Source organism: Chelonia mydas, chromosome 3, assembly GCF_015237465.2.
Source record: "Chelonia mydas isolate rCheMyd1 chromosome 3, rCheMyd1.pri.v2, whole genome shotgun sequence".
Taxonomy (NCBI): domain Eukaryota; kingdom Metazoa; phylum Chordata; order Testudines; family Cheloniidae; genus Chelonia; species Chelonia mydas.
This window is the reverse complement of record NC_057851.1, coordinates 200,631,734-200,658,063: the sequence shown is the minus strand read 5'-3', so window position 1 is coordinate 200,658,063 and position 26,330 is coordinate 200,631,734. Positions and strand designations below refer to the sequence as shown.

The following is a 26,330-nucleotide window of genomic DNA, read 5'->3' as shown; positions in this document are numbered from 1 at the left end:
TTCTTCACTTTTTCAACTGTTGAGTCTTTCACTGTTGCACCGCATGTGTCTAGCCAGTCAGTTGAGTTTCGTGCAGAAAGATAGTGAGCATTTGCTGGTCTTGTTCGGAACCAGTGTTCAACTTCAGGATGAACAAGTGACAATGCACTTACCATTGGCCTCCAGTTCGTAGTGTGCGGTATCTCTTGCTGAAACAGAAAGTAGGATGCCACGGCCATGTGTGTTCGCATGAACTGTGTTGTGTCTCCAGCATTCTTAACAGCCCCATTAATGGGTGTTAATGTTAATGTCACGGGTGTTGTCCTTGGTCAGTGGAGACTCAGAGTTCAGAGGTGCTTTCACGTGAGTTCACCTCCCAGGTGGGGGCAAGAAGGCCCCTTGCTCGTTCCTCCAGCTGCTCACTGTTCGCTCTGGCCACTGCTGTTTGTTGTGCCACCGTTCACTCCACTGTTCTGTTGCCAATGGCCCTGCGCTGTCACCTTCTGCTGCCACTGTGACCCCTGTGAGCTGGTCTCTTGCAGCTCTACCCAGCTCTCAGTGATTTCAGCTGAGCTCTCCGTGGGGGAACCACGCTGCTAGTGCAGACTGGGCCGTCGCTTCCACAGAAACCCTGTCCCACAGCAGGTCTAAGCGCTTAGACCTGATTATCAGTGATTTCAGCTGTAGTGGTCACTTAAAACAAAGACGATCTATGGAGCCTAATCAGCGCTGTCTTTAAACAGTGGAGACTCAGGTAGACTATCAAGCAAAACACTCTGTCCCCACCCTCTCTCTTGATGCCCTCAATCAGCAGAGGCTAAGTACAGTTCTACTGCCCTTACTCCAACAATAAGACCAACAACATTTCATTATGCCCCCTCCCCCCCGCATTCAAGTAATTTGTAACCCAACCCCAGCCAAAATCTATCACTTGGGCAACACAGCTCTGTTTGCTGGATACCTAGGTAGATTAGGTGTGAATGTAAATACAACCTGGCCCTGAAGCCTTTCCGGTCCCTCACTAGCAGTTCGGGAGAGCTCCTTTAGACCCTGCTTACAAATTATAATTTGAAATTATTAGGGTGGCCAACATCACCGAAATGAATGCACTGACATGGTCATAAACAGCGGTACAAGGAAGCTAGTCTATGTTTCAAATCTATGATACTTTTTCAGATACACGTATGTTATCATACCCTGTATATGCTTTTAAAGTTTGTATTAATGTTTCAATTCAAATGTACAATCACTAAATTGGCAACACTGCATGTAACTAGTTCACAAAACTGGGGGGGGGGGGTGTTAGGGAAATTTGGGGGGGTTTAAACACCCGCATAGTGGGGGTGTAAGGAAATCCCTGGGTGGCAGTGTGAGCGGGGTGGCTCCCAAGGCCAGAAGCCTTCACCAACCACTGGCGAGGCTGGGCAATAAACGGGGCCAAATCCCCTGCTGTCCGGATCCCGGGCCAGGGACTAGGAATAACCCAGGGCAGAGGCCTCCAGCCCCACTGCGCCTGGCCTGAGCTCCCCCCGCCCCCTCCTGCGCGACCCCAGCCTCTCCTCGCTCCGTTTCCGGCCTGGCCCGGCTCTGTCCCAGGCCAGGCCCGCGCTACCGCCTCGCATGCGTTCATGGGGCTCTGGCCCTTTAAGAGCCTCCCTCTGTCCTCGGCCCCTCCGGCTGACGTCGAGCGTGAGCGCAGCTCCCCAGGAATGTATGCAAATCAAGCCCCGCCCCCCTAGGCCAATGGGCCGCGCCGCGCGGCCCCCCCGCCCTCGCCCAATGCCGAGCGAGGCCCGCCAGAGGGCGGCCAATGGGCGGGAGGCGCCGGCGCGCGCCATATAAGGAGCGGCTTCGCCATAAAAGGCAACATTGTATCGCTTTATATGGGGGCCCAGCGGCGCGCGGGCGGCGGGCCGGAGCGGATCCCTCTGTAGCGGGAGCGAGCGAGCGAGCGGGGCCAGGCCGGGAGGCGGAGGCGGGGGCCGGGCCGGAGCAGCCGGCGCGGGGCCCATGGCAGCGCCGGCCTGACCCGCCCTCGCTGTCCCTGCGCGGCTCGCTCTCCGCGGCACCATGTTACCCAGCCAGGCCGGGGCCGGCAACGGCGCGGCCGCCCTGGCCCGCGGCTCCGGCATGGCCCTGGCCCGGGCCGCCTCGGGCCGGGCTGGGGCCGGGGCGCCGCGCGGCGCGAACGGCGGCGGCGGCGGGGCGGGGGGGCCGCGGCCCTGGCAACGGCGCGGGGCTGGCGGGGGCCCGCTTCGAGCGGGAGCGGGACCGGGACGCGGCGGCGGCGGGGGCCGGGCCGCTCTACAGCGGCAGCGAGGGCGACTCGGAGTCGGCGGAAGAGGACGAGCTGGGCAGCGGCGAGCGGCGCGGCCTGAAGCGGAGCCTGGGGGACGTGGAGCTGGGGGTGGTGGTGGGGCCCGAGGCGGCGGCGGCGGCGGCGGCCGCGGGCTACGGCGGGGTGAGCGGGGCCGTGAGCGGGGCCAAGCCCGGCAAGAAGACCCGGGGCCGGGTCAAGATCAAGATGGAATTTATCGACAACAAGCTGCGGCGCTACACCACGTTCAGCAAGCGGAAGACCGGCATCATGAAGAAGGTACCGGGCCGGGGGGCTCGGCGGGGCCGGGATCCGGGGGCCGGGGCGCGCCCGCAGCTCCCAGGCGGAAGGTGGGGCCGGGCTAGGCGGCCCGGGCCTTTGCGGAAGAGGGGCCCCCGCAGCCGCCGGGGGGGGAGAGGCTGGGGGTGAGGGGGGTCCCCTCGTGGGGTCACAGCGGAGGGTGGGGTCGGGGGCGGCTCGGGACACGGGGGGGGGCCGTGCGCCCCCCTACCTGGCGTGCGAAGGCGTGTCTGGAGGAAGGTGGGGGCCCAGAGGGACCCCGCTGCGAGCCCCCGGGCCTGGAGCTGCGGCTTGTAAAGGTGCTGAGGGGGATCCCCTGGGAATATCCCCCCCCACCCCAGGGAGCCGGCCCCCGGGGTCAGATCGGGTTCCGGGCTAGGGAGCCCCCCGGGGAGGAGTGGGAAAGGGGCACCGGGGTGGCTGTCTTCAGTGACAGCTGGGACTTGTCACCTCTCCCCCTTCCGAAGCAGGGACCAGAAAATGACTTTCTCTCCAAGGCTTTGCTGAGCGGGGTCTGTTGGGCCAGGTAAGGTCCTGGCATGGCTTTGAACCTGCGTGGGGGCTAGACCGAGGCTGGCACGCTGGTTGGTGAGTGGAAGGGGCTGCAGAGTCACCCTTGTGGGATGGAGGCTAAGCCCAGTGTAGGGTTAATAGGAGGGGTTGGCTTTAGTGTGCTGAGATGGGACCACTGAAAATACTTAGAGATACTTGGGTGACCAGATATACTGATGAGCCAACTTGGGTGGCCCTTAGGCCCTACTGTAGTCAACATGATTGATGATGATAGTCTCTTGCCTCAAGGAGACCAGTCATATCACAGCTGGGCCAAGTATTGGCCGGGTACTAAACTGCCAACGTGCAGCGCCTAGGGAAACGTGTGTTAACTGTTGATGTTTCAGGGCTCTCCCCAGATCGTGAGGAAGGAAGATGTTTTTAAAGGTGTCTAAATCCTGTTTACACACAAGGGGCTAAGTAGTATTCAGAACATTGTCTAAGAAGGATTTGCGAACAGGATGTAAATCCCCACCAATTTTCCTATTCTAGACTAGCTGTGCGCACGGGGTTCAGCGCTAGCTGAAACCTTCTGAGAAAGGGAGGGTCTGTATCCCGTGAGAGGGGGTATGCTTGCCATAAGCATCCTAGTGCTTTACCCAGTGTAAACGCTGACTGACCCAGCTGGGGAGAGCATTCTAGAGTCCTGACCGTTGCAGAGCTCATCTCGATATTTGGCCCAACTGGTCTCTTAGCATGTCCCTAGGAGTGACCGGATGGAGTTTTGTACTGTCCTGGTAGATCCCCTCCCTCTGAGTTTGCACCCCCCACCACACTGAGTTATGCTTTGCTGCCCCTCCCCCTCCCCCACAAGTGTTCGCCTAGCCACACTGGGCACATCTCTAGCTCCCTTCCTTGGAAGTCAGTCCCTCTTGCCCATGAATCCGCTTGCCGGTTTCCAAACTCTTGACGTATTTTTGGTACTGAAATCCAGAACAGAACATGTTGTTCCAGATGCGTTTCTACCAGAGCTGCAGGAGCAGGTCTGTTATTGTCTTGCCTTCACTTGATGCTCTTACATGTGATCTGTCCTACTCAGCAGACTTGCTTCCTCGCCTCGAGATCTTGACAGTAGCGAGACGGGGGAGAACAACCCAAAAACGCAGTATTGGTACTAAGGCGGTGGCCTGGCCTCTCTTGGAGAGGTACAGGGCAGACTTGGGAAGATGGGCTGTTGCTCTGAACATAATGGTGTGACCTAAGGGATTTAGGAGCTGTTCATCCAAACTGAGGAGTGAAGCACAGAGTGGGTCCCCCTCCATCAGCTGTCTAGCGTCTCCACTTGTGCACGTGGAGGTGTGGCCAGCCAAGAGTTAGAGAAGCCTCAGGAGCTGGGATGAGAAGCTCTACACCAGCCCTGGTTGGCTAGCGACTCAAGGGCTCTGCCTAATGCAGGTCTGTGGCCAGCCCCGGGAAGGTCGTTGGTGAGCTGGTGTTACTGAATGGGTGTAAGGTATCACCTGAGTATAGCCATCTCAGCCAGTCGGGCAGACAGTGTGCCGAGGGGCTGTGCTCGTCAGGACTCCAGTGTGAATCCCAATTTACAGACGATACTGGGAAACATCAGCTTGGATCAAGGGCTCTTTGGCATCATCTCCTCTATCTCAAGGGCTGAGCTGAGCCAGTTGGGGTTTGAACGATTATTGATTTGAGCTGGGAGAGGGGGGTAAGCAGGGATGTCGCAAGTTTGCAAAGGAGACCCAGTTATTTAGGCTAGTCGGGACCAGAGGAGCTTCAGAGAGCCTGAGGCAGGCTGGGAGAACGGGCAAACAGACTCCAGTGTCAGGAAATGCGAAGTACTGGATGTTAGAGGGGGAAACTTGACCTGTTCGTACAGGTTACTGGGCTCTCCTATCAAGTGAGGAACGGGACCTGGGCATCGTTGTGGGGAGCTCTCAAAACAATCTAAAAATCGGACCAGATAGCTGAGGAATGGGATGGAAGATGATGCCATTATATAGGTCAGTGGTGCAGCCCCACATGGGCTGCGTCTCACCCGGGAGGTTACAGGACAGAGCAGTTTAGAGAATGGTCAAGGGCCAGGAGGGCTCCTCTCTGAAGAGTGATTTGTTACTGCAGGGAGAAGATGAATTAGAGAGGGTGTGATAAAAGTCGATAAACAATGAGTGGGGCAGAGAAGGGAGACCCTTGGCTTACCCAGGTTCAAAAGGGGATTGGGCATCTCTCTGGCTACCGCGAATACCCAGGGTTGTCCCGATAGATCCCTTCCAGAACTTTAAACCTTCTGCCTCAGGGCTTATGCCAGTCTCTGGATGTGACTGTTCCCTGCTGTGTGCCGATGTGTCCTGAGAAACGCTGTCTGTGCAGGGCGCCTCTGGGCCAGTACAGTGTGATTCCCCCCTGGGTAGAGGGGGAAGCTGCTGGAAGAGGGTCCTGGCAGCGGATGGGGGCAGAGAGCTGCCTGTGAGGGGCTGCCGTGCTGTGCCGTGGGTGTTGGGGGGTGTCTGGGAAACCTCTGCCGGGCCTGTAACAAACCGGGAAGAATCTGGAGCTGTGGCAGGTTGCCCCTGAGAACAGGGCGGTACCTTGCTGGGTGAGGAGAGTGGCCGGGGGCTGTACCTTCGGAAGCCAGCTGCTCTGATTCTGTAACCCTGATGCTGGGGATGGTCTGGGGTGGCGCACCTGACCGCTGAGTACCTTCTGACAGCACCCCCTTCTCTTCCCTGGCTGTGGCCAGTGCCAGCAGGTGCTCCTCCCTGCCTGGGGACATGCAGGGCACACGGGCAGGTGATGCCATCAGAGGGGTGGGGAAGGCGGAGTCGGCAGGCTCAGTGGAAGCAGAGCCAGCTGCTGACGTGACCTCCTTGAAGTGCTGCTGAACGGTGCTTTGCCCCCATGGGTGCCTTGCCGGGCCCCCGGCATGGTCTCCTCCGGCTGGGGCTGCTCTGCACGGCTGGGGCTGTGTACACGGCAGTGCCCCGGGGGGGAGGGGGGGCTACCTCCTGCAGCACGGTGTTTCTTCCCCGCTAGCCTGGTGTGGCAGTCGCGCCGGTGTAACTGATCTGCCTGGCACGGATTTGTCGCTGCTCCCTGTGAGGCTGCACCAGGGATTGCCCTGGTTTGACCTGCTCCGAAGGCTGGGCAGCGGGTGCCTCTGGCTTATGGGCTGGGCTGCCCCCTGGATCCTTGGGTGCTGGTGTGCCTGGCTGTGGGCCTGAGACAGCGCTGCTCCCCTCTGCAGGCTGTGGGTGCTGGGGGTGGGACAGGCCCTGTTCCTCTGGCCGGGACTGCGCGAGTGGCTTTCTGTCCCCTTCCCCGCTCTTGCCTGAGTGCTCTGAGCACGGTGGGGAAGGCCAGTGGCCAGCCTGTGCTCCCACCGGCTGGGTCCAGGCTAGCACAAAGGCAGAGCATAGGGCCGGCCGCTGCAGTCCCTCTGGGGAAAGCTCTGCCTGCCCGAGTGTTGCCAAAGCACCAGGAGCAGCAATCTGCCGGTTCACCCAGGGGGTCAGTGTGCCCACTAGACCAGGTGGGCACCTGTCTGGTCCTTGCTCCGCATGCTGGGGCGGTGAGTTGAACTGTCCCTTGTCTGTCTCGCCCACTCCCTTCGCCCACTTCGGAGGCCGCCTGGGGGAGCAGGGGTCAGTGCTGGGCCTGGCCTGACGCTTCCGTGCCCTGGCAGGGTGCTGGTGCCAGGTGCTGATAAGATCGACCGGGGAGCTGCAAACCCCAGCTAGGTCAGGGGAGTAACACAGGCCCCTGTCCGCGTGGCTGGGAATGGGGACATGCAGCTAGTGTGTTCGGATGGTGTTCCCTGGATCCTCTGCGGCAGGGAGGTGCTATTGGCCAGGTGACGAGTGCTGTACCCGGAGCAGCTGGGCAGCGAGGGGGCGGCGGTCAGCAAACGACATGGGGCTCTGTGCTGTTTCTGCTCCGGCCTGCTGACCTGGAGGAGGGATGGGCCCCAGCAGCCGTGTCTGGGTTGTGCTGGGTTTGGTGCGACAGTCTCTGCCTATAAACACTTACTGTTCGGGATTAGTGTCGGGAGCTCATTTGTGTGTACGCTGATGCACTTGCTCGTGGGACACTAGCTGAGAACTGCTCTGTCCCGCTGGCCCCTCGGCCCTGCCTTTGCCCCGCTGACTGACTTCCATGGCAGCAGGATTTGAGGTGCAGGGCATGGTGGGAAGTTGTCTTGGCCCCAGGGTGGCAGGACTGCATACCTGCTCGCTCTTGGGGCCCCTTGTTACCAGAGACAGTCCCAGCCTCAGCGAGGAGAGATGCAGGCCAGATCCCTGCAGGCCAGATCCCCGCAGGTCACTGTAGGCCAGAACCCTGCTCGCCTTCATCCCTGGAGAAGTGAAGGGCAAGAAGATTGATGGCAGACATCCCTGGCAGCCCCGGCCCCGTGCTGTTGGGCTTTGGGAGTTTCCCAGGGGAAGTGCAGGGAGCCTGTGCCCCGTGTGCTGAAAAATCAGACAGGACCCGCACTGGGTGCGGGTCCTGCCCTGGGGGACAAGGGGCTGTCTCTCCCGGGAGTGTTGGTGCTGGCCCTCACAGCGGGGCAGCCCGCTTCCTGCCTGAGCGGGGCTGACTGCCCTGCTCCCTCTCTGAGGCTGCCGGAGCTCTGGCTTTGCTGGGCAGGGCGGATCCCCCGGCGGCCAGCTGCAGCAGGAGGATTGGCTGGGGGCACTTGCGGCCTGGGGGGGTCTGGCTGGCTCACTCGGTGTGGGTGGAGGGTTTGAAGCCAGGCAGCTCTGGTGGAGCCTAGCTCTCTGTTGCTGGGGCTGTGCGCAGCCATGGGCAGGGGGCACTGGCTTGTTGCTGGTTAGGGCTGTGTGGGGGAGCCCAGAGGCCTCATAAGGCTGGTGCTGTTCAAACCCAGGGAGAGACGGGCACTGCCCAAGATCCTGATAGCAATCTGGCGGTGGGGGAGAAATGGGGGCGAGGTTTGGACGAGCTCTGCCCATGGCCAAGCCTCAGGCTGGGGGCGGTGTGCAGGACACTGCGAAGGCTTTGGCAGGAGCAGACAAGCAGTCGAGGCTGGTTGGGGACGCTGTGACAAGAGAGATAAGCGTGATGGGGCGGTGCTGGGAAGGGCCCTGATACAGAGGAAGCCAGTAGGGTGGTTAGGGTGGAACAGCTGGCCTGAGTGATGAATTGGGGGGGCAGCACCGACATCCATGTGGCCTGGAGGGGGGCGAGGTGGGGCTGTCCAGCTGAGTTAAGCAGTGTATGGCTCTCAGGCGTTGGAGGAAGCAGTGGGGCAGGCTGGAGTTGGCCAGGAACTGGTCATGGCAGTGAGGACAAAGGGGACATGGCGGAGGGCTCGGGGGGACTTTGGGGGTTTCGGTGGCACCTACAGACCTGGACCCCCTTGGGGACCCCGTTTTGCCGGGTGCCATGCAGGGACATAGCTCCAAGAAGCTGGAAGGGGGCATGGGGATGGAGAGGAAGTGACGTGCCCAAGCTCACCCTGCAGCCCCATGGCAGGGCTGGGTCCCCAGTGTCCCAGTCCTGTGCCCTGCCCATTAGCCGGGCTGCCGGCCTGGGCTCGGGGGAAGCTCTGGGAGAGGGTGAGGGTGCCTAGAAGGGGCAGAGAAGGCCAAGGCGTGGGATGCGGGGGGAAGGCAGAGGCAAGTAACGCTGGCGTCCCCAGTGGGGGCAGCGCTAGCCCCAGCCTGTGGCTGTGCCCCACGTCGGGTGTCCATGACTGACCGGTGCGCTCTGCTGCCTTGCAGGCCTATGAGCTCTCCACGCTGACGGGCACTCAGGTACTGCTGCTGGTTGCCAGCGAGACGGGCCACGTGTACACGTTTGCCACGCGGAAGCTGCAGCCCATGATCACCAGCGAGACTGGGAAGGCGCTGATCCAGACGTGCCTCAACTCCCCGGACTCGCCCCCCAGGTCCGACCCCACCACCGACCAGCGCATGAGTGCCACGGGCTTTGAGGAGACCGACCTCACCTACCAGGTGTCGGAGTCCGACAGCAGCGGCGAGACAAAGGTAGCCCCCTCCCCTCTGCGCCCCCGGGCAGGGCCTGCCTGTTCTCTGCCTGGCACGGGGACCACCCTACTGCAGGGGTCAGCTCGAAGGCTCCTCCCCGGCCACCCAGACTGGAGAGCTTGCATAGATCTTGCGGGGGGACTCACCCCTACAGTTCCCTGGCATAGTATCCTAGGCCCTAATCTGCTGGCCTGGGTGCTGGACCCCCTCCTTCACTCCCCGGCCTGGGCTGCCGCTGCCCCTGCCCCTGTGAGCTGGGTCCCCCTCCCTGTGGTGGGGCTGTGCCTCAGTTTACCTGGGAGCAGGAGCACCGGGCTTCAGAGGATAGTTTCCTGGCCTGGGCTGTGTTAAGCTCAGTGCTGCGGTCCCCTGCCCACCTGGGGCTCACTGGCTAGGAGCTACAGAGCCGCTCTCATCTCAGTGGGGGTGGGGGCAGCTCGGAGAGGGCGGGGGGTGGGTGACAGGTGTCACTGCCCCTGCAGGCCCCCCCGCTCCTCCTCAGCCCCTCGCCCTGTTATCTCTCCTTCGGCGTCTCCATGCTCTCACTCTCATTGATAAAAATTTGATTCTGCCTCCATGGCCATATAAGGCCTGGTTTCCCTCGCCAGAGTCCCTGGCAGGGCCCCTCACATTCCTTATAAGCTGCAGCTGTCTCTTGCTTTGGTGCCGGTTTGGAAGGGGGCAGGGAGGACATGGGGAATGGAAACATTTGGCTGCCCGGGCTGCTCCTGCTCTGCTGGCTCGGGCTCTCGCTAGCCCTGCTGCTGGTGGTGTGCCGAGAACGTGGGGCCGGTGCTTTGCCCCTGGGGGCTCCGAGGGGCCTGCTTGCTGGCTGTCTCCCTCCTGGCTTCACGCGCTCCCCTGTGCCGTCCCCATCTCCCTGCTGGGAAAGGCTCTGTCGTGGGGGGTTGCAGCACGGGGAGATGAGACATCTGGGGACATGGCGGCTCTGGGCTGGGAGATAGGCCCCAAGCAAGGGACCACGTGGTGCGGGGGGGGGGGGGGGGGGGAGGGGGCTGGGCAGGCTGTGGCGGCGGCTGCCAGACCCTGTTGCAGGGAGATTGCCACCCTCTCTTTGGCCCCAGTGTCCCCTCTCCCCCGGTACTGGTGGGGGTCTTGGGTCTGTGGTGTCTCTGCCAGGGGATCAGACCCCAGTGAGACCAGCAGCGGGGCGTTAGTCGCACCCAAATGGCTGCGCCCTGGGCTCGGTGGCCTCCAGCTCCATGGTGGGAAGGAGCAGGCAGGCTGTAAGGGCCCAGTGGGGTGCTGCAGACGGACAGGCTCTTATGCTGAAAGGACCTGAGGGGCGGGGGCGTAGCTACCCCCTGCTGTGCGCTGGCTGAGCCCCAGTGGGGCGGTGGGTTCGGTGGGGAAGCTCTGTGCTGCACTGGGAGACTCCTGGCCCCCTCTCTGTGGCACTGGGGGTTGGGGGCAGCACACAGGGCTCGCTGGCCCCGGAGCCTTGGGCATCCTCTGCTGGGGTGGGAGGGCTATTGGCACCGTCCTGAGCTGCGGCCACCCCGTTTCCAGCTGTCCCGTCTGCTCCCCTGGACTCGGTGGTTTCCTGGCTCTACCAGCCACCCATGGGGGGTTCCAGGGCTCTCTGGACACTACAGCCTGGAAAGGCGGAGGAATGGGGCAGCAGAAGGGGGGACCCTGCAGCTGAGCCCCTGGTGTGGGTGGCCTGGGCCCTTGCTTGGCTGGCAGGCTGAGGTGGGAAGGAAATGGAGCATCCGCTGGGATCTGCTAGCACTGGCAGTAAGGGGGGCTGCTGCAGCACCCCGGCTCGGGGTTGGGGCAGGACGCAGCCTGTTGGCGTGCCGACCCCCCAGCTGCGGCACGGGGCAGCCCCCGCGCGCCCCAGTGCTTGCTTCATCTCACGCCTCGTGTTCTGCAGCCTGGGATCCTTCCCCGCTTGTCTCTCGGCCCCTGCCCCCGCTGGCAGGGTGCCCCGCGCATGGCAGGCAGCGTGCCGGAGCCGCACAGCCTGCCCAGCACGACTCCCCGGGAAGCTGAGCTGGGACCGGAGTCCTGACGCCCTGCACCGCCGCCTCGGGGCTGAGTCTCGATGGCCTTACGGTCCCTCGGCAGCTGAACTGCTGGCGCCAGAGGGGTACTGGCAAGCTGCAGCTGCCCAGCCCTGGAAAAGCAGAAGCGTGTCTGTTGCGAGCGCTCGCACTGCAGAGCTCGCGCAGTTCCGAGAGCCCAAGGCCAGAAGGGCCAATTGTGCTCATCCCTCCTGACCACCTGTAAAGCCCAGGCCAGGCAGCCTCCCCCAGCGACTCTGGCGTGCGGCCCAGAACGTCTGTTGGCGCTCGAGCCGGTCTCTGCCGAAGAGATCCAGTCGCAATGTAAAGTCTCCAAGTGTCGGAGAATCCACGTGCCCAGGGTTAATGATCTTCGCTGTTAGAAGTTGATGTCTTTTTTTCCGATCTGAATGTGTCTAGTGTCCGCTTCCAGCTGTGGGATCTTTTCTGCTGGCAGGGTGGTCCAATCCCGCAAACACAGGCATCTCTTCCCCATCTACACACTTGTAGATAAACTAGCTAGCTGGGCCTCCTTCAGTCTCTGGCTGTGAGAGGTGTTTTCAGACCACTCTCCTCCATGCACCGTGCTACAGAACCCCCTGCAATTTGTCCACATCTTTCTTTTCATTTGACGGGTGGACCCAGCGTCCGGTAACAATCTCCCCAGTGCTGTACATGATGATGACCCCCATGCTTCCTGCTTCTGCTTGATATTCCCCTGCTTTGCAGCCAAGGATCTGTCACCCTCTTTCCTACAGCGTCCTGGCAGTGGGAGCTGGCGTTCAGCCGATTACCAGCCGTGACCCACCTGTAAGTCCCGTTCAGAGGCGCTGCGTTCTGGAATAAAAGCCTCCATCCTGGGGCTTTGCTCCTCACACATCTGACCTGGTGTTGGGCTGCATTAACATCCATGTCAATGGAGCCGCTTTACCAAGCGATCCCGAACGCCGAGTATCCCGTTGCCGATTACCACCCACCAAGTTCTGTCGTCTGCCACGTGTTTCCGACAAGGACGTCGGATTTTCTTCCGGACTATTGATAAAGACGTAGAATAGCGCTGAGCTGGGTACAGAGCCCCATGGGTCCCACTGGGAACATCCCCAGCTAGTTATTTTCTGAGCGCCGTCAGGAAGCTGGGTCTGTGGGCTGCATGGAGGGTCGCGTTGGCTTCTGCCAGTCGTGTGGCGCTGGGTCTGTGGACGGGATGTTTGCTTATCACCTGGCCTTGTGATCTCATCGGAAACGACAGCTGGCTTGTTTCCCACGTGATCCTGTTGACTGGCATTAATTAAGCTGCCCCCCTTCAATTCTCTGCTGATTGCTCCCAGCTCCAGCTTTGCAAGGAGTTTGCCCAGGATTGATGCCAGGCTAACCAGCTTTATAGAGCCCTGGGTTCACCCAGTTTGCCCTGGTATAATGTTGGCACAACATTAGGGGGTGTTGGGGCCAATTCTCTGGCACTCCCCAGAGTTCCTGACCAGTCAGCGTTCCTGGGTGCAGCGCAGGCCGGCCTCCAGCGGCAAGTGTGGGGGAGATTTGTGTGCTCTTTTAGTCTCCAGCCCCCTCACTGCCCCCAGCGGTGGGCCAGCCTGAGTGCAGGTCACAGCGGAGGCTGAGATGCTCCCAGGAGGCAGGGATGCTCTGTGGCAGCCAGCTCCATGCTTGTGGCTACACAGACCCCACGGGGGCTGGTGGAAAGCCCCAGCCTGGAGTGCGTCCTGGGGCTCTCTGCAGTCACAGGCCCTCCAGGGAGCTCGGCTCCTTCTCAGCACCTTTCTGTGCTGTTGCTGGTGTGGCAGCGCCCTGGGAGTGGCGGTGGGGATGGGCGCTGCAGTATGGCGCAGGGAATGGCCGAGCCCTCGCAAGCACTAGGCTGGCGTATTCATGCCAAAGCGAAGCAGGGAGTGGGGTCGGTTAGTATGGCAGAGGTCGGAGAGGGGGGCAGGGGCAGTGCCCTGGGGTGCTCGGGCTGTGGGGAGGGTGCTGGGACTCCTAGCCGGGGGCCGCTCAGGCAGCTCCAGGAGTCTCTGGCTATCGGCTGGCTGACCGGGGAGGCCAGTCTCTGCAGCCTGACCGCTCCCTCCACCGGGTGCCCAGCTGCACTGAGGGGTGGTGGGTCCCTGCTGCTCTCCCCCTTCGCCAGCCTCCATTGCCTCTGGCAATGGGCAGAGTGGAGAGAGTCCACCAGAGAACAGTTAGAAACCCTGAGCAAGGAGGGAAGGTTACCGAACTGGGCATGTACTGAGCCTCGAGAAGAGAAGGCTGCGGGGGGACCTGATAAAGACAGGAGGGTGATCTTGTTCTCCTTGCCCGCTGAAGGGAGGACGAGCAGTAACCAGCTTCATGCACCACAGGGAGATTTAGGCGAGATATTAGGAAAACTTCTTGTCGGGGTGGTTAAGCTCTGGGCCAGGCTGCCCAGGGAAGCAGTGCAATCCCTGTCATTGGGGGGTCTCTAAGCCCAGCATGGGCAACCCCTTGGCAGGCATGATCTGGGGTTACTTGGCCCTGCCTCAGTGCAATCTCCCAAGCCTGTTCCCGGCCATGGGGAGCGTCTGGCCCAGCAGGGGCGTGTACCCGGGCATGTCTCCAAGCCCTGTGTGCTGGCTAGGACCACACTTCTGTTTGGGGGGAGCGGGGCATCTGGGTTTAATTCCTACCTGCGTCCCTCGCCTCTCTCCCAGCGCTGCTGTGCGTACAGCATGTCCCAACCGGTGCTGTGGGTTATGTTCTCCTTAGATCTCCTAAATTAAGCCTGATGGGGCCTGGCCGGCGCTTGGCTGGGGAGCGGGGGAGTCGTCCTGCTTGTGTATCTTTTCTACCTGGCTGATCCCTGGGCTGGCCCGTCTGAGAGGCCTGGAGCCAGGCACCGAGCCATGTGCTGCAGCCTGGTGTGCCCCTGGACGCTGTCCGGGCTGCCAGCTGTTTGATGAGGGCTCTGCTGCGTGGGAGCTTGCTGAGAGCAGCTGCCAGAGGGGGGCCGCCAGGCTACTGCTGAGCCCTGGGTGTTTGGGGCTTGGGGCTGCCAGCGCCTGCAGCAGAGAGGGAAGGTCTGGCGTGGGCAGCCCCTTCCCCACCAGGAACACCTAGGCTTAGGCAGCACCATGGGGTTGAGGAGCTCCAGCAGCATGTCAAGTCCTGTCCCTTGTGTCCCGCACCCGGCCACCGCTGCCTGGGGGTGAGCTGAGAGCGCCCGTGCTTTGAGCGGGGCAGTGTAAATGCGGCCCTGGCCGTGGGAGGGACTGTGCTAGGCAGCAGGCTGTTAGCGGCTCGCTACCAGCTTCTAGGAACGGTGGCCAGGAGCCAGGCTGTGTCCTGTGTTCCTGGTGTACAGATACTGGAGTGAAGATTCCTATGGCATCTGGGGGGCTGCGAGCAGGCCTGAGAACCTCCCCCGAGTCCTGCATGCAAACATGTCACGGGCGGCCGTCCAGGAATCCCCGGCCGCAGGTGGGTTGGGAAGTGTCCCCAGGTTAGTTCCCCTGGCTGTTAGCAATGGGCGTCATGTCTCTGGCATGCAGCATGCGACCTGCAGCCTGGCAGGTGGCGCGTGCAGGGGGCAGGTGCTGGGCGGGCTGGACCATGTCTCCTGGGGCGCTGTCCAGCATGGTGCCCCAGGCAGAGCATTTGATCCCTGCAGCAGTGGCAGGCAGCTGGTGACGGGGCTGGGGCTCGGCCTGGCTGGGGCGTGGGTGGCCTGGCCGGGTGCTTAGCCCAGCAGGACCTGCATGGTGAAGCTGCTGAGGTTCGCAATGTGAGGCCTGCTCCTCACTGATGTGGCCAGGGACCAGCTTGGTGCCTTGAGCTACGCAGGCCCCCACAGGTGCCTCCCTCCCTTGGCAGAGGGCTGTCTGTGCGCAGGTCCTGGTGCAGCTCAGTGGCAGGAGATTTGGCTTGATTCAGCTACGCCTGATGCCGGCACACCCCACTGCGCGGTCACCTGGGGCAGACAGTGGCATTGAGCTCTGCCTTGGCCCTTCTCCTCCCCCCATAGCTCTGTCCCTCTGGGCTTGGCTCAGCTTGCCACAGGGCCCCCCTTCCTCTCCTGCAGCCTGGCACCCGCCAGCAAGGGCTGCGCTGGGGTATGTGTGGGCAGGAGGCTCCTGGTCACTGCCAGCCCAAGGGAAGGACACTGGCCTAGGGGACAGTACAGCTGCACCGCCAGGGAGGGTAGGCAGCTGGGAGCGGGAGGTGGCGTGAGCCTCCCTGCTCTTGTCACCCCCCTGACAGAGCGGGTGGCTGCAGCCAGGGGCAGGGAGGCAGCCCCCCATCCCAGCCAGCCTCCTGCGAGCACTGGGGGCTGGGTCAGCCTGCGGGTTCCCTTAGAGCAGGTGGGAGCTGAGCGCTCTGCCCTATGCCGCTGGCCTGATCCCTCCTGGGCCTGGCACGGGCAAGCCAGCCGTCTCATGTCTGTCCAGGCCAGGCTGCCAGTACCCCATAACTTCTCTGGGCCTCCGGCCCCACCTGCTCAGTGGGCATGACAGCCCTCTCCTGCCCCACAGGGTTAGGAGGGGAAATAGGGTAACGGTTGTGAGGCCTGATAATTCCCTGCTAGCTACGGCTCTCCTTCACCCTGCCCTGGGAAAGGGGGCACGGGGGCGGGGGGTGCTGAGCCTACTGCAAATGGGTGTGGGATGTGACCCTCCTCGCCCAGCCGCCCCACTGTCCCTGACCTGGGTGCATGTTGCCCCCCGGGGACCCTGCCGCAGAGCAGGGTGGGCACGCTCCAGCTGGGAGCTCCCCCACTGCTCCCCGTGCGGGGGGTGCCTGGGAGGCTCGCTAGCCATTGCTCCAGGCTCTGTGTCAGCAGCTGGCGGGGCTCCCCTGAGGGATGGGCCTGGCCTGGGAGAGCTGTAAGCTGGCTGTGGAGAGCAAGGGGGCAGAGAAGAGGCCTCTGGGTGAGCCCCAGGGGAGGGAGCTGATGGTTTCCTGGTTCTCTGCTGCTCTGGGGGGAGGTTGGCTCCCTGTGGTGGTGAGTGGGGCCAGGACGGGCCTGGCCCCCTTCCTCATGCTCTGGCCGGCCAGGCGCCACTTGTGTGCTGACAAAGGGAACAGCTGCAGTGGCCGAGGGGCTGGAATGTGGCTGGGCAGCAGGTGTGGGGGAGAGGCCGGACATCCCGGAAGTGGCATTGGTTTGGGGCGGCCCCTCCCCTGCTTTGCAACTGACCCGGAGCTCACATCTCTCACCTGCCGTGTGGGGACGTCAGATCTTGGATCTTCGGCGCCCCCTCTCCGGGAGACTTCCAGAGCGCCCTGCTGGCAGGGGGCAGGCGGGCCGTGCCCGGCACACGGCTGTGGGAGCCTTCCCGGAGACACAAGGACAAGCTGGCCCCTTCCTCTGTAGCGTGGGGGGCTGCTCACTTGCCAGAATGACGTGGGTATAGCTCACTTAAATGTCTCCCCTCCATTTCAGCGGGCAGGGGCCCTGGTGCACCTGGGTCCCTCCTGTTCTCTGCCAGGGGCACGTGCCAGGTTCTAGGCAGGTCAGGCTGGCACGAGGAGTTGCTGCTTCCTTCTGGCCTTGGACTCCATGATTCTCCAGTGCGGCAGGGACCTCAGGGTGATTGTGCAGAGCTCTGCCCCCCTCAGAATAACATGGGGCCTGGCCCATTGCTCATTCATCCCTGGTCGCTCCAAACAGCCCCAGTTGCTGCCCGGTTCCCCTGCCGCATGGGTTGGTGACGTGCAGCATGCTGCCAGTGGGCCAAGGCGCCCCGCCGGGGCAGAGAGTGAGCCTAGGGCATGGGGGCTGCTCTAACTTGAGCTGTTCTGCTGTGGGCCCCCAGGGGCTGTGCATCTGCTGGGGTAGGTGGCGTGCAGCACATGCCAGCTGTGTGCCCCAGGGACTGCAGCGGGGTGGAGGAGCCAGGGACGCTCCCTGCAGAAGGTGGCGGGAGGCGCACGGGTTGTGAAGGGAAGGGTTTGGAGTTAGCACCGGAAGTTGGTCTGTGTGCACGGGGCTGGAATGCTAGCCGCAGTGGCAGGCTCTTAGCAAAGCAGGGAACCTGCCCCCAGAGCCTCGCGTGGCCCACAACCTCTCTTTGCAAATAAATTTGCTTGGCCCCTGGATTCCCCTGCCCAAGAGGGCTGGGAACCACTGACCTGTGCCCAGCTGGGGTCCCTGCAGAGCTGGCTTTTGGGGGCGGGGGCTGCCTTGGCCCGGATTCCCCTCACAGCAGCTGCAGTGGGCAGCAGGGGATTGTGGGAATGAGGCTGCCCAGGCCAGCAGGGACAGCCCTGCCCCAGGGAGCTGCCAGGCTGGGCAGGGGGACACCTGGGCTTGCCAGCCCCAATGGGTCGAAATCCTGAGGCCAGCCCCTCCCGCTTGAGACTTCAAATAATAAAGGTTGAGTTCTCTCACTTTGTCCTCTGGGGGGGTGGGTGTGTGTAAGGGAATCAGTGCTGGCACCTCTGGGTGCGTGCTTGCGGGGGAGGGGGCGGGGCACTCGCAGCTCTGTGTGCATGCTTGCTGGGGGGGCACTGGCAGGGGGGTGGGGGCGCTGGCAGCTCTGTGTACACACGTAATGTCTATGCAGTACCATAAGTCTAGGTTACTAGGACTCGAGTCAGCTGACCCATGTCAGGGAGCCCTGGGCTTGAGCATCTGCCCTGCATTTGAACCCTGGTGAAGGATTTTCTGGCCTGTGCTTGGACCTAGGGCTCCTCGTGTCCACGCTGCCCGGCCTGGGCCTGAGTGAAACCCACCGTATCCCCAGTCCCTAGCACCCCCCATCCCCCGCCCCGTCCACTCCTGCCCTAGGAGCGTGGGGCAGCATGGACAAACTCTGCTCCCCGCCCTGGTCCCCGCCCATAGGCGCGGCTGCTGCTGGCACTCTGGAGCCCAGACGCCGTGTGCCGAGCTGCTCTGGGGGCTGTTGCGGCCGCGGAGCTGCGCTGAGGAGCCCTGGGCTCTGGCCCGCTGGCAGGACCATGTCCAGGGGCCCCATGCGGAGGATAACCAGGACACGAGTCTCCAGGGCCGTCCAACTATTCAAATGAAACTTGGCAACTCTTAGTGTTTGGAAAGGGGAGGCTGGGGGGCTGGGTTTTTTGTTTTGTTTTTGGGTTTTTTGGTCCGTTTGTTTTGAAGTTTCGTTTCGGAGAGAAAACACACCTCTCTCCTCTTCTTCCCCGCCCAAGCTTGGGCGCTGCAGAGCAGTGACGTACATCCCCACGGCTTGGGGTGCAGTGTGCCCTGCCCCTGCCGCATCCCAGGAGACAGACGGGTAGGGGATCCCCAGAAGACGGTGGGGGAGTTTTGGGGCTGGCTCCCTCTCACTGCCCTGACAGAGCAGAGTGGGGACCGAGCCCAGGGGGGGCTGAGATGTGCCGTGGGAGCGGGTGGAGGGGAAGCCCCCTAGGTGGCGTGAGTTGTGGGCGTTGCTGACCTCGAGCGCCCGGGGGGTGCGATACCCGGGGTGCACTGCTGTCCATGTCAGGCAGTGGGGACGGCCCGCCCAGCCAGCTGCTGTTGAATCGCTGGCTGATCCCCTGGGAGTATCAGCAGCAGCAGGGCGGGCTGGGTGGCTGGGGTCACTCTCTCTTGCCCTCCCAGTGAGGGGCTGGGGCCAGTGACTTTCTGTGAGTGCCGCACACCCCCACTCCCAGCCCCTACATGTGGGGACGGGAGACTGCCGCTGAGATAATGGAAAGTGAATTTGCCTGGCTCCGCTCCGTTATCACATGCTCGTTCTAATTCCGACTGCAGTGAATCTCAGTGCCCCGGCAAGCGGGGATCTGCCACCCAGCCCTCCCCTCCCCTGGGGGAGACAGGCAGGGCACTCTGGATTGGCTGGGCCTGTCCAAAATGGGCTGCCTTCCCTTTTTTAGCCGTTAGGCAGGCTGTGAATTCCTGCTTTTTGGCAGCATGACAGGCTGGCCGCAGCACGTGGGAGCTCTGGGCCTGCCAGGCTGCCCTCGCTGTGCAGTCCTCCAAACACAAGCTCTGTAATCCTTGGCAGCTGGGTGGCGCTGTCAGCCCGGGGAGGCTGGCGCCCTGAGGGCTGGGGCCCCCGCTGGCGTGTGGCTCGCTGCTCCTCCCGACCTGTGCACGGGGCGGTTTGTTCCGGAGCAAGCTGTGACCCATGCTGGGGCCAGGACAGACAGACAGGATCTCTTTCTGCCCAGCGTGGGCCCCTGTCAGGTCTGGCTAATTTCCGTCCCCATCATTGGTGCAGCTGATCTCGAGGTTCCTGTGTAGCAGTGATTCCTTTGCCTCCTGCCCGGGGCTGGCCCCCTGTCCGTCCCTTGTACTGGGCGGTCACGCATCTCTAGAACAAGAGCAGGAGAGTTGGTGTTTCCTTTGAGTGTGGTTTGGTTGGTGATTGATTCCCTCTCTGCAGGCTGGCCGCTAAGTACCTGGCCATAGAACAAAGCTGGGGGTGGGGGGGACCCCTGTGCGTGCTGAGGCGGGGTGTGCCCGGAGCCCCGGGGGTATGCCCAGAGCAGCGGGGTGTGGCAGCATAGTGTGGATTTTTGGTCAGGGTGTTTCAGGGAGTTTGGTCCAATCTCCAGTTCTCACATGGGCTGCCCCTGGCTCCAGGCAGCTCCCTTTACTTGCTAGCCTGCGTAGCCCCTCACCCAGGGGTTTGGCCGATCCCCGACATCTGGTTGGGAGTGGGGTGTGGATGGGGCTCAAGACCTGGTTTGGTTTGGGGGTTTAGCAGAGCCCTGAGGTCTGGTTGGGGGTGGGGCACAGATGGGGCCCAGGACCCGGTTTGGCTCTCCCTCACCTGCCCGTCTCTCGTAGGACTCGCTGAAGCCTGCGTTCACAGTTACCAATTTGCCGGGGACGACGTCGACCATCCAGACCGTGCCCACCACCTCCACGTCCATGCAGGTCAGCAGTGGCCCCTCCTTCCCGATCACCAACTACCTAGCGCCAGTCTCTGCCAGCGTCAGCCCCAACACCGTCACCAGCGCCAATGGGACTGTGCTCAAAACCACGGGCACCAGTGCCGTGGCCTCCGGAGGGCTCATGCAGCTCCCCAGCGGCTTCACTCTCATGCCAGGTGAGTGCACGCCAGGGGTGGGGGGCTCTCGGGGACGGGCACCAGGCCGATGGGTTGTGGGTGAAGTGAACAGGGCTGCCTTGCCCACAGCGATGCTGGCTGGGCCTGCTCTCTGCCCGCTATCCCTGCTGCCAGGCCCTTGCCTCGGGGTCGAGCGGGGATGGGCTCTTGCTGCCTCCATGCCTGTGGTGGGGAGTGCAGGGATCCAAGCTGGGTCCGTGCGGCTGTGTCCAGGCCTGCCCCTGGGAGGAAGCTCAGCACAAGCTCTGGGGCTGGAGGAGGTAAAAAGAGCTGATCGTGATGAAGCCTTTCTTTCCCCCTCCTTTCGGCAGGTGCTTCGCTCCCTCCTGGGACCCCTACCATTCCTCTCACTCAGTTACAGTCGCACTCGCTGGCCCTCTCCAGCCAGCAGGGCCAGGCGGTTGCGGGCACAGCTGGACAGCTGCAGCAGACACAGCAGACAGTCTTCCGCTTCCCTGCCACAGCCGGAGGGCAGATTGTGTCTCTGACAGGTCAGCGCTCGCTTCTCCTCGGCTTGCTCGTGGGAGGGGGGAGGCATGGCCCATGCCAGGCTGAAGGGCAGGAGAGGCTAAGCCTAGGGCGCTCTGGAGGGCAGCGCTTGCCTGCTGGCTGGCAGGGGGGTGGTATCCTAGACAAGGGCGGCACGGGCTGCAGGGACGCTGCGGTCCGTGCTGAATTGATCCATCCAGCTGGGCTCACACCGCTCTGCAAGGCCTCCCCAGGCAGGGGGCTGGGCACAGCCCCCTGGCTGGAGGGGGACGTCAGCCTGGCAGACTGTGCAGGCTGAGTTTGACCGTGGAGACGGGGCCCTGGCAGCTGTGGAAGTTGGTGCAGGAGGAAGGGTGTCTCGGCAGATTGCTGGCCACCCAGGTGCCTCTCTCCAGCCTTGGCGGCGGAGCTGTGTTGATTTCGGGGAGCTGTGGAGGGGAAGCCAATTGTCTCACTGGGGTGACTGAACCCTTTTAAAAAGAACAGAGACAGCTGCCCCACCAAAGGGGTGTTAAAGGAGGTAATCTGCTAATAGGGCGTCAGGCTAGAGGCAGTGGAGGGTCCCTGAACTCCCCATAGCAGGTAATAGAGACGAGGCAGGGTCCGAAGTGGAGCAGGAATATACTGAGGGTTACAGAGCAGTGAGGCCACTGGACATGCATGGAGATCGGTCTCGTTCCAGATCAGCAGCCGAGAGCAGAAGGCTCTGGAACCTACCGGGCAGGGGCAGAAGGAGCTCCCGGGCTGGGCGCTGGAGTTGAGGAGTTCAAACTGGCAATAGGGTTTACTTGTCACCAGCCAGGGGGATTTGCCATTAGGAGTCGAGGTGGGGCGTCCAGCTAAAAGCCATGCTCCAGTGTCCGGGCGGGGTGCAGGAATGCCTGGGCGACGTCCTCGGGCCTGGGCTGTGTGTTTACAGTTGTCCTTTGAGCTGCTCTAGCACCTCTGTGCTTTGGAACAGGGACAAGGGAGTCGTCCTGGGGCTGGAGAGGGCTGGGGCTGGAGAGGTGCCTTTTGCTGCCCCTGTGACCGTTCGCCCAGATTCAGTGGAGTTGTAGGTCTCTGAAAATTCCCCTTTGCACATGCTCCGGACAGATTTGTTAGAGGCTCAACAACAACCATCTCCAAACACTCTGTCTGCTCTGAACATGCTCCAGCCCCAGGCCACAGGCTGAGCCGGGCTTTCCCTGGAATTGCTGGGGACCAGACTGAGCAGAGCCGGTCTCTCCTGTGCCCTCAGTGCCCCCCCAATGGTGCCCAGGAAGTCCGGAGAGGGAAGAGGAAGCAATTGCATTGCATTGACCCACATGCAATTGGGGGAGGATGGGAATAGAGCAGGTTAGGAGGAGAAGGGGACATGCTGTAGAAATGGTTGGGCAGGGACAGGAAAGGTCTGTGCCCACATGAGCACATATCCCTCCAGAGCCTGGTACCGAGCCCAGGATCCCTAAGTCCCATCACTCCTCTGCTGTCAGCCCCGCTGGCAAAGCGTGACTCTCCCTGGTGTAGAAGATAGCTTCAGTTACTCCGTGTGCTGGAGGTCTGTGCTGTGGATCGAAGGTTCTGCCCCTGGAGATGACCCAGGCAGGGCTCAGCTCAGCCCTGTTGTTTCTGTTTGCTTTTTAAAAACACTGGAAATCACATAAAACCCGGCGTGAAAAGAATGGGAGCGAAGCAGAGTCCCGCACTCCAGCCCTGCCGAGTGCACTGCAGCACTTGCTGTGTGGGGCCACACGTCAAATGATGGGGACACAAGGAAATCGTGAATCAATTCACCCCTTCCCAGGACGCACAAGGGCTGAGTTCGGGTTGCATAGGCAGCTGGAGAGCTGGCATTTCCCAGCGTCTTGACTTGGCAAGCGGAACGTTCTGCCAGGGTTGGTGTGTGCAAGGGCCCATGTGTGTCCTCGTGGTTCCAGGTAGAAGCCAGTCGCTAACTGGCAGGGTTCAGAACATCCGTACCTGCCTGTTTTTGGTGTCCTGCCCTCTCTCTGGACTAGCTGGTCCTGGCTCATGTCAGAGATGGGACCCCGGGCTGCTCTGAGCCGGCCTGGTGACTGCTGTGCTCTGTGTGTATCTTGCACAAACCGCACATGGCTCCTTTGGGGCCCAGCAGGTTAGACTGGAGGCCTTGTGCTCTGTCACACGGCTGCTCCCTGGAGCATCGGGCATCTCCTTTAGCATCCGGAGGAGCTACGGGGAGAGCCGGCTTCGTAGCTCTGTCCCCCTCATGTCCAGGGCTGCAGCGAGCTTCCCCCATTGGAGCGCAGAGAGCCTGGAGGAGGCTGGCTGCGTGAGGCTCGCCTGTGGCCCTCGCCTGGCTTAGGTCAGATGTGGCACCTGCGTGTTGTTCGGCTAGCGCGTCTCTGGGTGGTGGGTTTCGGCTCCGGCTCAGCACACCCCGGGCTGTGGCCCGTGGCAGGAGGTTCCTAGCCCCACCCCAGCTCGTTTCCTGATTGAGGCAGCGGCTGGGATTGCTGCCATGGGGGCCTGGACCAGGAGCCTTTGAGGTAGCCTAGAGAGTAGAGTCCCAGTTGTGAGGGGGTCTTCCAAATCCTGCCGGGGTGGGCATGGCAGGGGGCAGAGCACACGGCTGTTGGCTAGGCTCCCCCTTGGCCTCTCTGTTGTCTGGGGTAGGCAAGGGCTGCATGCCAAGTGGGGAGGGCAGTGAAGGAGAGGCCCTGACGCCCAGTCTGCGTGGCTGGCTCCAGGCTGTAATGCCTTGGGGGGGTCGCTGACATCAGTCTCCAGGGCTGCTGAGCCCAGCCAGGGAGCAGGCAGAAATCCAGTCAGGAGGTTGGCCTTTCCTCCAGCAGGCGGGCGGGCGCCATCAGGTGCATGCAGAGAGCAGCCTCTGCCACTCCCCATCTGGGGGCAGGTCTCCTCCCTTTACCGTGTGAACATGCCCCGGCCCACCGAGTGGGGCCTAAACGCTCTGCTCCCCTTTCCTCCTGCCCTGGGCCTGCAGGCGCAGGGGGGCGGGGGTGTGACGCGGGGCTGGCAGGTCCCTGCGTTGCCTTTGGGTGGCAGCGGCCGGGTGAGCGGGCGGTGAAGGGCTCTCCTCTCTCCTCCCAGGAGGCACTGTGACGCAGCAGGTTCCCGTGCAGGCCATCCAGGTGCATCAGGCCCCACAGCAAACGTCTCCATCCAGTGACAGCAGCACCGACCTTGTCCAGACCTCTTCCAGTGGAACAGGTAACCTGCTCCTCGGTGGCTGGCTCGCTGCCCCCGGCCACTAGGCCTGGTGTGGTTCCCTAGCCATGGAGGGCTGGTCTGCACCCTTCTCAGGGTGTGAGGAAGTATGTCACAAAAAGTGTTGTAGCCAACACGAGGGAGTTCTTTATTATTTTTTGTCCTAACATAGAGAGGTACTGATCACAGAACTAAAAATGAAGGGTCTCTTAAGTCCAAGTGATCGTCACTTAATCATATTTATAATGTGCAAGCAGAATAAAATACAGACCAGTAGTATATATTCTGGGTGCTTTAAAAGAGCCAATTTTACAAAGCTGTTTACGATCCACATCAGCTGGTCGGAAGAATTTTATTGGACCCGTGTGAATGATCATTGGGAATCATTTAAGAACACATTACTAGATGCCCAAAAAGTCTCCGTTCTTTTTCAAGTGCTTGTTCATGTCCATTCCAATCAGGTGTGTGCGTGCCGCATGCACGACAGCTGGAAGATTTTTCCCCTAGCAGCATCCGTAGGGTCGGCCTGGGCGCCCCCTGGAGTCACGCCTTCATGGCGCCCAGTATAGGGCCCTGCTGAACCCCCACCCCCTCAGTTCCTTCTTACCACCGGTGACGGCTAGCTGGAACGTCCCTCGCTCTTGTTTCTGCAAGTGCCTTTAGCAGTGAACTATATACAAAATACCACAGTAGTTTTTGTCTTAAGGTAGTAGTAGGCTAAGTTTTCGTTGTGGGGGTTTCCCCCACTGCCGGTGCATGCCTCGGTTGCTGGGGTTCAAACTACGTGAAGTCTGCAGAAAGTTGATGCCAAAAAGTGACTCACACACTTCTTGTTTGAAGTGCCTTGGCGAGAGTCCCCAAAAGGACAAGTGCCGCGTTTGTAAAGGGTTTTGGCCAAGGACCCTTAAGGATTGCGAGCAGAGACTGAGGCTTAGCCTCGTGCAGGCAGCCCTCCGCCCGCAATCTGATCTCCGCCTGCAATCAGCAGAGCCTGTGCTGAGCGCCGCCTCCGTGCTCAGCACACCGGCTCCTAGAAAGGAGACTAAGGACTCCCGGCACCGACACGGTGCTGAACAGAAGACTCTTGGCAGGTGCTGATCTGTATCCCCAATGCCCCAGAATTGAGAGACAGGTGCGGGGGCGCTGCCCCCCTTCTAAGCCTAAGGAGACAGTGGCAGGGAGACCTCAGCCTACTTCGGGCCCAGCGCCTCCCAGGGGCTCGTCGACTCCTGCCCCACAAGGGGTCCAGTCGAGTCTGGCCCACTATGTCATGGCTGGGACATTCAACCGCCCTCCACTCCGGAGACTTTTGAGGCGGCACGGGACCTTATTCGCCTGACAGCTTCGCCTTCCCCAAGGAGGGACGAGGCACCGGTGTCAGCCAGGCCACCTGTTCCATCTAGGGGCAAGCCAGCGATGATGTCACGCTGGTCCCCATCTCCGGCGCACCACTCGCCGGCGCTGACCACCCATGGGTGGGGTGGGGAACCACATCAGTCCCCAGAGGCCTGGCAGCGCTCTTCAGCACCGGCCAGTATTGCTCCTCCGTGGTCTACTTTTTCGGAGTCTGAGGCAGAGTCCTATCACTCGGACAGGTCCAGCAGCAGGAGGTCTAGATCTAGGTGACACTGCCAGCCCCCTTCGGCGCCGTGGCCACCTCAATGGCAACCACCAACTCAGTGGCCCTTTCGAACTCCTGGGGCCTATCGTCAGGCCCAGGGTCCAAGCCAGGCGTCGAGATCCAGATTGGCATCAATCACACTGGCATCCGTCCCCCCTTTGCAGCAAATGGCACTGGGTCTATCTCCGGCGACAAATCCCGCACTCCTGCCTGCCACTTTAAGCTCCTCACTGACGATCCCAGTGCCATCGGCACACCAGCCCCACGAGCGCTGCGACCCCCTGGGTGCCAAGGGCAGTGACCAGGGCCATGGGCCGGTGTTTTCGTCCTCGTCCTCCCCAGATGAGGCTGTTGCGGGCATGTCAGTGGCTCCAGCCTTGGAGGGCAGTAGGGTCCTGCAACGGTTGTTGTGCAGGGTGGCCCAGAACGTGGAGATCCAGGCAGAGGAGGTGGTAGAGGATGCGGATCCCATGGTGGACGTCCTCGCCCTCTCTGGACCCTTGCGTATCGTGCTGCCACTTATTAAAACTATAAATGAAACCACAAATGCTTTGTGGCAGACTCCAGCCTCCTTGCCTCCCACGGCGAGGAGAAATGAAAAACACTATTTCGTCCCCTCCAAGGGGTATGAGTATTTGTACATTCACCCTCCACCCAACTCCCTTTGGTTCACAGCACCCACCACCAGGGAGTGCCAGGGGCTCCAGGGACCCTCCCCTAAAAACCAGGAGGCCAAAAAGCTTTACATATTCGGGAGGAAAGTCTACTCCACCAGTGGTCTGCAGCTCCAGATTGCAAACTAACAGGCCATTGTAAGCAGATACTCCTTTAACACCTGCGGAGTGATGGCCAAGT

At 61.7% G+C, this 26,330-nt stretch overlaps 1 protein-coding gene and 1 long non-coding RNA gene across 2 annotated transcripts in view; one reads left to right on the top strand and one right to left on the bottom strand.

The window, feature by feature from the left end:
• The first annotated feature begins 1,877 nt into the window (after positions 1–1,877).
• Positions 1,878–26,330, top strand: part of SRF (serum response factor) — a 37,424-nt gene continuing 12,971 nt past the window's right edge. Inside the window, 6 exon segments of the mRNA XM_037896271.2 lie at positions 1,878–2,186; positions 2,188–2,575; positions 8,848–9,114; positions 19,891–20,152; positions 20,485–20,664; positions 23,738–23,857. Coding sequence (XP_037752199.1) covers positions 2,050–2,186; positions 2,188–2,575; positions 8,848–9,114; positions 19,891–20,152; positions 20,485–20,664; positions 23,738–23,857 — 1,354 coding nt within the window. The 5' untranslated portion in view covers positions 1,878–2,049.
• Positions 12,026–26,283, bottom strand: LOC122465275. Its single transcript, XR_006289998.1, has 3 exons — positions 26,158–26,283; positions 22,721–22,727; positions 12,026–12,037 (listed from the first exon to the last, which is right to left on the bottom strand). It is a non-coding gene; the product is annotated as an uncharacterized LOC122465275 (long non-coding RNA).